The sequence below is a fragment of the Symsagittifera roscoffensis genome, chromosome 1 (genome assembly GCF_963678635.1).
Source record: "Symsagittifera roscoffensis chromosome 1, txSymRosc1.1, whole genome shotgun sequence".
Lineage (NCBI taxonomy): Eukaryota > Metazoa > Xenacoelomorpha > Acoela > Convolutidae > Symsagittifera > Symsagittifera roscoffensis.
The window spans coordinates 92415515-92428173 of NC_087062.1; the positions used below are offsets into that span (position 1 = coordinate 92415515).

General features: G+C 34.0%; 2 protein-coding genes across 2 annotated transcripts in view; both read right to left on the minus strand.

Annotated features, from left to right (window-relative positions):
• LOC134852404 (protein dopey-1-like) overlaps positions 1-12659 on the minus strand; it is a 247182-nt gene that overhangs the window by 152374 nt on the left and 82149 nt on the right. The window lies entirely within an intron of this gene.
• The window catches only part of LOC134840730 (alpha-2Db adrenergic receptor-like), a gene marked incomplete at its 5' end in the record, with an annotated part of 87252 nt that overhangs the window by 59808 nt on the left and 14785 nt on the right, over positions 1-12659 (minus strand). Inside the window, 1 exon segment of the mRNA XM_063856744.1 lies at positions 2983-3209. Coding sequence (XP_063712814.1) covers positions 2983-3209 — 227 coding nt within the window.

Genomic DNA, 12659 nt, shown 5'->3' on the forward strand with positions numbered 1-12659 from the left:
ATTCCAAGTTAAACTGAAGCTACCCAAATGATTGCATGTTTGCGTAAGTAGGCGCCGCCAAAGTTATCACTTTCTACTAAATCTTGCGGTGAGGCGCAGATGTGCTTTTTGAAATTTTTATTTATTTTTTGACCAGAAGCTACTTTGGAAACGTTAATCGATAGTTAGACTGCTGAGTGGGTTTCTCCTGATACGAGCAGTCCTGTACTTTTTGTATTTCAGTGCCATGTAAGAAATTGAAAAGTTATTTTGATTGACTTTCATCATTGTCATTGATAACAGAATCCACGCCAAGATGATTAGGATAGTTTCTAATGTGTGATTTTCAAGTTTTTTTTGGAAATTTTATGTTTATAGTATATAGGACTAAAAACTAACGCATAAAAACAGAAAAACATAAAACTAGTATTTTTGTTCGAATCACTGAAGTTGTTACTTCTTGGGGCGTGTCTTATTTTTTTCCCACTCAAAATCAGGTATTGGAAATCTTCAGGTACCACAAATGATCTGATAGCATAGAGAATATTTGGAACGGATCTAGTGACCAATCATCTTGAAGCTTTTTCAGTCGTGTTTCAAAAGACAAAAGAAGTTTCCCTAAATTTATCTGTATCCGGAATAATTGGTTCAAAAGTGACCTAGCAGGTAAATAACAGGCTTATACTAGTAGGATTAAATTTCCGTTATGCCATAAAAAATAAACGAACACCAAAAATCAAAATAATCGAATAAATTTATTTGAATAAACCTAAATTGCTATTGCTTTCCAATATGCATTTTCAATGAGCATCCAATATGCATTCAAGGTTACATTTTTAGTGCGAACATCAAAGATCAAAAAATGTAATAAATTTCTGAAATAACCTAATATGCTATTGCTATCCAATATGCATTTTCATCAAGTTCAGATTCTTTTTAAAAAAAGATACATTTTGAAAAAAAACACCGTAGTTTTAAAATTTTTTTAAAAAATAAATGTCGGCATTTTCAGTGATATTCTGTAACCGTTTATCCCTTGTGTGTATTTTTGAAATTTCATAGATAATTTTGAAAAACTTAATCTTGGGATAATTTTTTTGTGCTAACAGAAAAGTTCGCGTTTGTAGGTTGAGGTGATTTTTGCTGCAAAAAATTGTACTTGGGATGGTTTTACTGCAAATGGTTTCTAAGCTAAAAATTTCAATGAGTTTTTTCTTTACAGTCTAGAGTCAATTAATGCCCTGAGCTAAACGTTTAGAAGAATGTCGTCTAAAATATGTCGTCTAACAGTTTGTTTTGAGCTTCTCTGGTTTGAAAATTTATGGTATAATTATTTCGCTCAAAAGTTCCAATTATTATTTTTTCAATGCGTATTGGGTACAGAGCAACGGGTTAAACAGACTCGGATATTATTTCAAATTGATATGACGTAAGCTAACTAATCAAAAAAGTTTGCTAGTTTACACCATTTTTATCATTTTACTTGACTTTTAAGATTGTTAAGAAAGAGGAAAAACGCCCTTTTTTAAAATCCCAAATTGTTCAAAGTTGTAATTCTCAAAATTTCAGATTTCAATCAAGCATAGTCATAAAGAAAACGTTTGAACTGAAAGCGTTAAAATCAAACTGCTGATATGAAGAGTTTGCTCAAGAATCGTAAATGTGCTGAAAATCGTAATTGGTCTGAATAAAGAACATGAATCAATCTTAACTATTCCTTTGCGTTCCTAGAAAGTTTGAATGAAAAATTATACACCATACTTCATCTATTCAAAATGTGACGATGGGGTCAAAAGGCAAGCAATCATGTTTCCACTTTCAATTGTTTATTTTTTTCGGATCTCCTCAATTGTTTCCCATTTCAGTATCTAATGTTAAATTTTCTTCCCTATAAAGAACTAATTAAAAGGTTATGCACATATGAATTTTGTAATAAACTGTTTAATTAGTTTTTTAGGGGTGGCAAGCAATCTTTGCCCTAAAAAAATTATCTAATACAATGCTGAAAAAAATTCTTCGGACAATAGAACCAATTTTGAAATTTTGATTAATTTTTTCTCAAATTGGGTTAAGATAAAAAATGAAGCGACCAAAAATTGCTTAGAATTTTACCAAGAAATTTTATGGTGCAATTTGGTCGGACATTCTGGGAAAAAAAATTTTACACCCAAAAATAAGGTCAATTTGGCTTATTTAGTTTTTGAGCCAATGAATTTGAAACTTAAGCCAATGAATTAATTGATGAGAAAATTGAATGAAAACAAGCCTCTTGCACAGTACAAAAGTCTTCTAGAAGTGTAAAATCTTCAAAACTTGAACTCTAAAAAATGTCGTTCTTACTATGAAAAAATCAAAATCTTTGTTCAAAGATAAAATTTATAAATTTTATACATTTTACTTATTAAAATATTGTGGAGCCGAGTAAACGGCCTTTTTTGATAAAACTTTCCCTCTGTTAATGTGGTAGTTTTTGCGTAGTTGTTGATCAAACAAGAAAAATCAAATTGACTCGTTTTAGGTTAAATTTTGGTTCCGAATTTCACAAAAAAGGCACCATAAGTTTGGCTCCGAATCTCACGCAAAGGCAGCAGAAGTTTGGTTTCGGGTAATTTCGCAAAATAAATTGCACCAAAAGGTCTGGTAAAATTCTGAGCAACTCTTGTTTTCTTCATTTCTCGACTTGTCTTGACCCAATTTGAGAAAAACGCGTTTAAATTTTCCAGTGTTGTACGCTTTCTGATAATTTAAACCAGCACTGTATGATGATGAAAGCGTAAGCACGAATAATTTCAGCGTGGCAATTTATTCAGCGCTCAAAGTTATTCAAAAGTGATTGGAGGCAAACTAAATGGTCAAACTAATTAACCCAAGTTTAATCAATTCCACTTAAAACTGGCTGCGGAACTCCAGAATGACGATACTTGGAAAAATTTGTTTTTGAGGATTTTTTGAGAAATTTTTCCCCTGCATTTTTAGTGTAGGTAGAATTATGTCTCTAGTTACCTGAATCTTTTGGCCATGATATTATACACGAGGGGATCCACGATACTGTTGCAGAGGTAAAGGAGAGAGAAAATTCCGATCATGGCATCCTGGTAGAACAAGGACCACCCCTTAGTCCCCCTTCCCCCCGACAGTTTGTACTGGATGCCGGAAACAAACATAAGCCAGCGGTGGGGGGACATGAGCAGGACAAAGGAGACCAACACCACCAGAAACATCTTGCTCATCTAAACATCATCAAGTCCATCGTCAAGTTAGCATGTTTAAAGCCGCTATGACACTGTCTCAAACACTGGTGTGAAACAAGAGACGTTGGCGGTCTTGTTCCCGGGCTGAGGTGCTCGACTCATGATTCGACCTTGTTCGACTCATGATTCGACCCTGTTCGACTCATGATTCGACCCTGTTCGACTCATGATTCGACCCTGTTCGACTCATGATTCGACCCTGTTCGACTCATGATTCGACCTTGTTCGACTCATGATTCGACCCTGTTCGACTCATGATTCGACCCTGTTCGACCCATGATTCGACTTTGTTTGACTATAGCCTTCGTTCGACCGTCTTAATTTGCGACGAAAGTTGGACATCTTTCGACCGTGTCGGTCGAATCATGAGTCGAACACCTCAGCCCGGGTTATACATATGATAGTTTAATATCGTTTTTGTAGTCTCATAAAAGACAAAATGTCTTTTAAAAATTGTGTTTTAAGAACAGTTTACTTTTCTGTAGCGTTGCATTAATTACTATAGATTTTCCCATTTACTTTCAATATTTTTTATTGTAAATTTCAAAAAACTTACTTTTAATTTCAACGGGTTTAATTCCTGACATTAAAATTGAACCAAAACTTTCAAGTTAAACAAATTTCATTTAATCTCAACGCGATGATAGTACTGAATAAGTCTGCTCGTATACCAGGTTGACGCCCCGAAAGCTCCGAATGCTCCTCAAATAGTCTCGATTAGTTTTCAAATCAAACTTTGAGAAACTTCATATTTTTGAATGCGACATATAAAAGATAAAGTCATATTATTTTTATCGTCTTAAAATGATCAAGAAGTTTGCCTCAATTCAAATTGGAAATTTAAATGAGCGCGAGATAAACCGTCACAGATAATTAAATTGGGTATTGAAACAATCAAATATGATTCGAGGACTGTACAAAATAATGTGGGCTAGTAGCGGCACATTCGATTGGCATTCCAAAAGTTACCGGATCGATCCATCCATGTAGTCAAAATTCTTTTAAAAATGATCCGAAAAAAAGCCACCAAACAAAAATTCCGCAAAAAAAACATCTGAACTGCCACTAGCCTCTGAAGCAAGATATCTTGAAAATATTTGAAGGAACAAATATTGAAATATGTTGAATGACTTTTCACACGCTTTTAGTTGATTTTAGAATCATTAGGTTCATTGAATTTCAGCTGCAGCCGTTGAAATTAATCGTAAATCCAGTTGCGGATTTAGGGGAGACGCCTCTTCCCCTCAGGGATTCGACCCCCTGCTGACCCAAAGGGTTCCCCATTTTGTACTATTTTGAGATATCCATTTTTGGCTGACTTACCTTAAAATTTTTCCAAAGGCGCCCTTAGCGCCAATCTATACTAAATTTGAGGGGGAGCGCGCGCCGAAAAAACGCGATTTATTGGTCGACATTTTCCATTAAGTGCCTAAAAACGCCTTTTTTGGCCTTTTTTTCAAAAAACTGCCTGCGACGCAGAAAATTTGGACAAATTAGGGTCCTTATAGTGGTTTGGAAGGGCTCAGAAAATCAATTTGGTCGACCTAAAAAAGGGTCGTCAAAAAAGGGTCGACCTAAAGAAAAAGGTCGACGCCTGCGTAAAATCTATAAAAAATTTGTAGAACAAGTTCTGCGAAACCTTTTCACACAAATTTTTCAAACTGAGTTTGTCATAAGATTTTAAAAAGGTGAGAATAAAAAGTTTATAAATTTATAACAGCACTTAGATGGTGAAATTTGTTGAGATATTTAGACACAAAATTTCACTTCAAATTAGGTTCTGTTTGGCTATTTTTGTCTATTTGACTGTTTCAAAGGCTTCTGATGTTTTAAAAAACATTTTCAACGAATGAAAATTATCTATGTGAAAATTTTCACTTAAGCCCTGGGTTTCTTTGTGTCAGAAAAACCTCAGTTTTGCAGACAAAACTCAAAGTTGCAAATAAGAGTCAAATAGTTCTTTGATTTTTTATTTTTGAAAAATGCTAGTAAACTAATATAAAGTTTACAAAACTGTGTATCATACACTTTTCTCCTATAAAAAATGCTTGTACTCAAGTACTTGTACGTATAATTTTGTAGACATTGTAGAAAAGGATCTTTTTAAAGAAAATTTTGTGATAAAACTTTTTATTCAACCCGGGACGCGGAATCCCCCGGGACGCGGAATCCCCCGGGACGCGGTCTAGGACTAAATCCCCCAGGATAAAAACCCACCGGATATAATTCTCCAGGACTAAATCCCCCGTAGGACCAAATCCCCCTAAGACAAAATCCCCCAGTTTCTAGTTTAAAATCCCCCACATTCGAAATCAACAAAACAGCGACACTAAAACTTGAATTAAAACATGAAAGATAATTAACAGAAAAGAAGTAGATAGACTAGAGACTAAAAACTAAAAAGACAAGTTAACAGCTATGGCTTTAAGATAATCCAACTCTTTGTAGTTAGCGGCAGAGCATACAATTCTCTTTATCCTCCCAAAATTATCCTCTTTCCTTGTATGAACTTTCTTGCCGAGCTGCATTTGAGCAAAACTGAAAGATTGCAGTGATTGCTGCCTCTGAATTGCCTCACTGAACTTCCATATGTCAGAATTTGACATTTGGAGCATGGATTCGAATCCACGGTGGAATCCTTCAAGGGCTCAATTACTCAGCAATTTATATCAAGTGTCTTGTGCCACCTAGCAGAGTCCAAGAAAGATTTAATCTGCTAAATTTTGCATAACTGTTTATATTGATATGTGATAGCCGAAAATATCATTTTTACTTTAAAAATATCAAGTTTAAACATTGAATTTTAAAAAATGTTTTATGCTTTTTGCTGCTCAACAATTAGACCGATAGTTAAACTTGATCAGTAATTAAGCCAGTTGTTAAGTGTCATTTTAATTTCACAAAAACAAGCCAGAACTATGAAAACTTTGCCAACGTCAGTTTTTTCTAACGGAAACCAATTTGATAAAAACGCGTTTACAAATTTTTTTGGTCGTTTTGTCCGGCTAATTTAACTCAAGACTGTATCCACATTGCAATTAAAAGTCAAAAAATAAAATTTTAAAAAAAAATCAAGTTATTTTTTCAAAAAAGGTAACCAGATGAAATAAAACGCAAAAAAGTGTAGTATAAAAATGAAATGTATGAAATAATCAAAGTGTTTACAAGTATGAGCTATCTTTTAAAGTTTTGCTGAGAAATAAAAAAATTTAAGAGCTTTAATACATTTTTGCTTTTTATTTTTTGTTTTTTTTTTGTTTGCATCCTATCAAACTACTGATAAAAACACCGGTGCTCATGAAAGTTTCATAATAACAAATTTGCAAATAAAACTTTGGAGGCTTAAGTATGTTCTACAGGGATAGAGGCTTAGATGGATAACTTAAGTAGGAATACTAGTCATCTCATTTGTTCAACACACGTTTTAGGAAGTTCAATGACCTAAAAAAGTAACACAAGCATATCAATTATCGCTAAATTTTAATCTAAATAGAGATAGTATTTTGCCAATTTTTCTTAACACCGCATAAAATAGTTTCAGCATCATATTGAGCTTGAACCTTACCAAACGTTTTATAAAGTTACCTAAATTGCGCAATGAAAAAATTGATCAATTTTTCAAATTGATCCAGACGATTTTTCAATCTAGTTTCAAATTGGTTAGCACTGCAAATAAAATAATCAATTCTGATTGGCTGAAATTTAAAAGATAGAACCAGATAAAGATCATCTTGCCTAAAACGCTCAAGGAGGACGGATTTTGAATTTATCCAAAAAATCCACCTGGCAATTGATACATCTCAAATATCAAAGTTGATTCTTCTGGTGAGTATTCAAGAGTATTCAAACGCAAAACCAGTAGCGTTTCTACTAAAAAAAAATTTGAACCATTTATAGTAAAATAAAAAATGTTCCCATTTCTATCATAATTAACGAACAGTTGTTTTCTTACTAAGACTACGATTATCAGTCCCAAATATTATACAATTTCAATTATACAAAATAAAAATAATCAGAGTCAACTAAAAATATCATTTCGTTTTAAAACTTCGGGGCTTTTTGATTAGTTTCACATACTTCTATGCAAATCGGCTAGGGTATATCAATAGTTTTTAAATTCGCGGCTGAACAAATTTTTCAGAGCTTCGATACCTTCTTTACACATTCTCTATATTCTTGTCTGTTTTGGAGCGCGCTTTTCATATTCTTATAAGCTCCCATTGACTCTCCAATTTTTTTTTCTGCAGCTTCAAAAACTTGCTGTTTAAATAATGATTTAAACTGACTTCAATTCAATTTAATTTGATCTCAAACTAAAAATTTGGAAAAAAAATTGAAACAATTCTGGGTGGAAATTTGTTGTTGACTTTTTACAGGTTTGTTTTCATGCATGTTCAACCAATTTCAATCATTTTGAACGCCAATTTTAATCTTTTTGAAATCTTTTTAAACAATTTTTATCGCTCATTTTTACTTTCATGAGTCAATCCAGTACTGTTTGAGTCAGTGCAAGAATGCATGAACTTTCCACTCAATTTCTCATTTTTTATCTGCTGAATTAAACGTCAAAACAAAAATATTATGTTTTATCTATTCATTCTTAAGTATGTCAAATTGCGCATAAAAATCTCCATAACGGAAAATCCTAACAAGGCTTAATGAATAGCAACCAATTTTGGTCAATATAGCTATAGCAATTAGCTGAACAGTTATAAATTTTAGCTGCAATGTTTATCAATAGAATAGCTTTTTAATAAAATTTATAGAGTTTTATTGTTAAGTAACTCATTCACAACTCATTCAGTAAAAGAAGCGAATGTTTTTTTACTGCACATAAATGATTAGCTATTTTTTCCTGAAATGAAAGAAAAAATTGCTTTTTGCAGATGACGCAATCAATCAACATACTATAAGAAATGCAGATAATTGTATTTTGGTGAGTACTGAATTAACCAAGTGAATATAAAAGGAACAAAAACATAAAAAGCCAAAAGTGGTGACAACATGACAAGAAAGGTCACAGAGGTTTCTTGAGCTAAACAATTCTGGTAAGCATAGATCGTCAGGAGCAATGCTGTCACAAAAGCGTTTTTACATTGCAATTTTGTAGCAATCGCAATACTTTTATGAGAAAAAGTCATATAAATCCAATGCTTAGCATTACTATTGTTTTTGAAAGTTTTGATTACTCACAGGTGAAAAAATTCTGGAGTCGATTTTGATGACCTGCGGTAATTATACGAGCATCGATGCAATGATAGAGCACCAGGGGCGGATCTAGGATTTTCTAGGATGCTCCCCCTAAATCCGCCCCTGTAGAGCACTATTCTGCTTATCAAATTCGCTTGGATGTTTTTGCTTTGTTATTTTCACCAATTTTTGACAAAGTTATACAATTTTTCTACTCAAGATGACATATATATGACCAACTAACTCCACTAATACTGAGCTATTCTCTCTCTAGAAAATCTCTGACGAGAAGCAACTATCTACTATTTCTGCTACAGTTGTTATCTATCTTACTTCAAGAACCAACTACTCGATTCGCTAGCAATAATTCTTCTCTCGGACTAGCGGAGAACGAACTATACTCTCTCTCAGTATCAATTGCTCTCTTCTCTGACTGAGAACCAACTACTCTTAATAGTAGTTAACAACTGTTCTGTTCTCTGACTGAGAACCAACTACTCTTATTACTAGCTAACACTGTTCGGACTCTTACAGGCTCTACGGTACCCTCCAATTCCTTGTCTTTCTTTACACTTAGTTTTAGTGAAGTCATGCCATTCCCTATCAGTCCTGACATTCGCCTAAATCACCCGTCCGCACATGTTTTAAGACTATATCCCTCCTCCTGTCAACTCTACCACGTGCCAACTTCGGTTTCTTTTATCAATATTTTCACACTTATTAGATACCCGGTATGCAGTAGCTGCCGCAATTTGACCAAGCAAACAAATGTCACACAATTCTGATCAACTAATTCCTGAACTCAGTGACTTCAGCCCTCGAGTTCAACTAACCTCTAAACCATGCTATGTTTACCCAGTGATCCTTCCAAGGTCTTTATTTTAATTATCCCGTTAACTTTCCGACCTCCCAAGGGTGGGGGGAGACCCTTTTCATGGGTCTTCTAGCTATCAGGGCAAGGTAGTTCATCTATTAGGGGTCAAATTAAACCGAAAACTCACCTCCCGAAAACCAAGTAATTTTTTTCGTCCGCTCATACTATTTAGGAGATATGCTGCGGTCCTAAAACTATCAATTTCTTCTGGGACTACTTCTCTTTAGTCTAGTTGAAATGCTATTAATAGATCAATATACAAGCTAAACTGAACCCAATGTTTACCAAGTCCACTTTGAATTAACTCTACTACTCCATGGTTGCAATATCTCTACTCCACAGCTATATCTCTATCGGCTTCTGCTTTAGTTCCCAATATATAAGTTTTCCTCCCACAACTTTTAGCAAGGTGATCCATTCTGATTTCCTGGAGAATACGCCACTTTCCGGTGTTAACCTCGGGGTTTTCCATGCAAGTTTGGGGTCAAAAAGCCCAAAGGATAACTTAAGGTCACCCAGGGGTCAACCGGGGTCAAACTTCCACATTCAGGTTTAGAATCCCATAGGGGTCCTACCTACCAAGTATCATCCATGTCCCGTTAATACTTCCAAAGTTATCTCATTTCTAGGGTCCATCATCACTTTTCCCTGGAAAAGGCAATTAACACCCGAAGGAGTTGTCGGAGGCGTTTCAAACACCAAGTTTTTTTTCGGGGTTCGTATCTTATGCCGATTGCCGCAATAAAATCATTATGCCACCGTTCATTATTTCGCGTAAATTGCCTATTTCCGGTCTAAGGGGGTGTTTTTCCAAGTGCTAATAACTTCCGGTTCAGCCGCTGGATTTGGCTCATGTTATAAAACAAGATGTATCTTGCCATTACCTATCATCCCTCCAAGTTTCAGCTCCCTGCATTCAATGGAGGCCGAGAAACGACTTCCGGAAGTTAGGGGTGGGTTTCTTTACTAAGGACATAAAACCGGAAGTAGGGGTACTAGGGGTCTGGGGTTCAAACATAAGCTTCCCTTAACTAGTCCTTCAACATACTATAACTTGAGCCCAACACCGCCGCTAGTTTCCGAGTTCTGATAGGGCCATTTACACTTCCGGGGACCGTTAACACTTGCCCCCCAAGGGTCTGAGGGGTCCCGTTTTTCGTATGCCCGGGTAAAATCATCTCCAGTAACCCTCCTCTGAATTTCATAACATTAGCTTCAATAGTTCCGATTTTTAGGGGAGGGAGATTCGCCGATTTTGTCAAATTTTATTTTCTGGAATAGGAGGTACGATATCCTCGAAGATTGAACTATTTTGAACTCTTCCCTTTGTTTGCTCTTCTACTTAACTTAATGACGACTCAATCTTACGCTCAGGTTACTATAGCATGAAATACAGTAGAATCACCAATCCTACAAATAAAACAAAAGTGACTGTGTGAGAATTTTGCGAATGAATGTCGTAGTCATGTAATAAAACTCAATTTTGATTTAATCCCACGTTTGGTATTTTGAAAGTTTTCCAATTAACTTGCATGTGTAAAGTTTATCTTAAATAATGTAACTACAAATCTTAATAATTTTAAAATTTCTAAATTTACAATTTCCAGATTTGAAAAAATGCTATTCATACACTTTCCATATATGAAAAAATGCTAGTCATACAATTTCCATTATTGAAAAAAAAACTAATCAAAGACCTTTCATGCAATTTTCTGTACGTACGGAATTGTATGGAATATGTATCACTAGCTTTTTTCCATATATGGAAACTACATGACTAGCATTTTTGGTCAACCCGGGTTAGCGGCAGTTCGTTTTGGGCGATAAAAATTGATCAGACTCAAACATTTAATAAATTCTTAGTAAATGTGTTTTCTTACTTTTTAAAAATGATTTGTAGGAGTTTGGACATTGAAAGATAGCTACCGCAAACTTCTAGACAAATTTTGGAAGGTAGATATTTTTGATAATTAATGTTAAAAATGAAAAAAATATATCGAGACCCTTTAAATTAGAGGTAGTGCATAAAGGGAGCAAATTTTCAAACACAATTAGCCATGATCATGATAATTTTTTGTCATGTTAAAGAAATTGGATGTTAAAAAGTTCCGGGAATCAACAAAATCTTATCCACTAATAAATATCTTTGACAGTCATCAAGGGAGAGGGTAATTTTTCAAATGTTTTGCCCTTTAGAAATGGTGCTCATTAATCAGCGCGCTGATTTTTTTTGTAGTTTAAATATCTTCATGCACTAGAAACATTATTTTGATATCATAATTGGGCTATTCATATCATTCCATTTTGCTAAGAATTGTAAAGGAAGCTTAATATAAAGACATAATAAACAAACGATAAATTTCAAAAACACTTTTTTTTTTATTTTCTACAGGCCCTGGAGAATCTTTTTACTTTATTTTAAAAAATCTATTATTTGTTTTTTGTTTGGCATATCTTCATTTGATGCTGCCTACTTGTTGTTCCTGCTACTACAAAAATGATATCAATCGAAAGTTATACGTCCTCGGAATCTACTTTGATAAAAGCCATCTATAAAAAAATAGATCGTTTTTTAACAAGTTTTGCAATTTTGAGCTAAAGGAGCCGTTTTAAGTTGTAACAAGCCACGTAACAAATGTTTTTATCAAATCGAAAACTTGAAAAAAGAACTTTGAAAGTAGAAACAAAAAACAGGTTTTAAATGTGTTTATTTATTTGATTGTTTTTGGTATTTATGGTGAATAAGATAGCTTTATATGAGATAAAAAGCCACAATTCTACAAAAAAAATTATATATTTTATCAAATAAACGATATTTCAAAATATATTTTGTGCCATTTACACTAAGGCGAAGATTAAATCCGTCTTTGAAGTTTTTCAAATTTAAATTGAGGCCCGCTAAGTGGTTTACTTTAATTTGCTATACGCAAATTTTATCATTTGTTAACTAACTTAATCTGTAGGGCAGGGGCGGATCTAAAATTTTTTTTCTCGAGGGGGGGATTTTCAAAAAATATTCGAAAATTTTGTTGACTTTTTTTTTATAGGTCGACCATTATGATTTTTTGAGCTCTCCCAAAGCACTAAAAAGACTCCATGAGAAATCCAAGACAATTTGCGGAATCCGCAAAAAATGACAGATTTTTGAAAATTGTTAGATTAGGTAAAATCATGCAAGATCAATTGAGATTCAATTTTTTTTTATTTGAGGTCAAAAAACAGCCACAAAAGAATTTTTCATCCCAAAAAGTTTTTCTTTTTATTCGTTTCTGCTTGAAAATTTTTTTTAAGTGAAGCGAATACCTCCATTTTGTTGTCTTTGGCTTCCACTAACAATTGCTAAGCGCACACATATTTGCATTCGA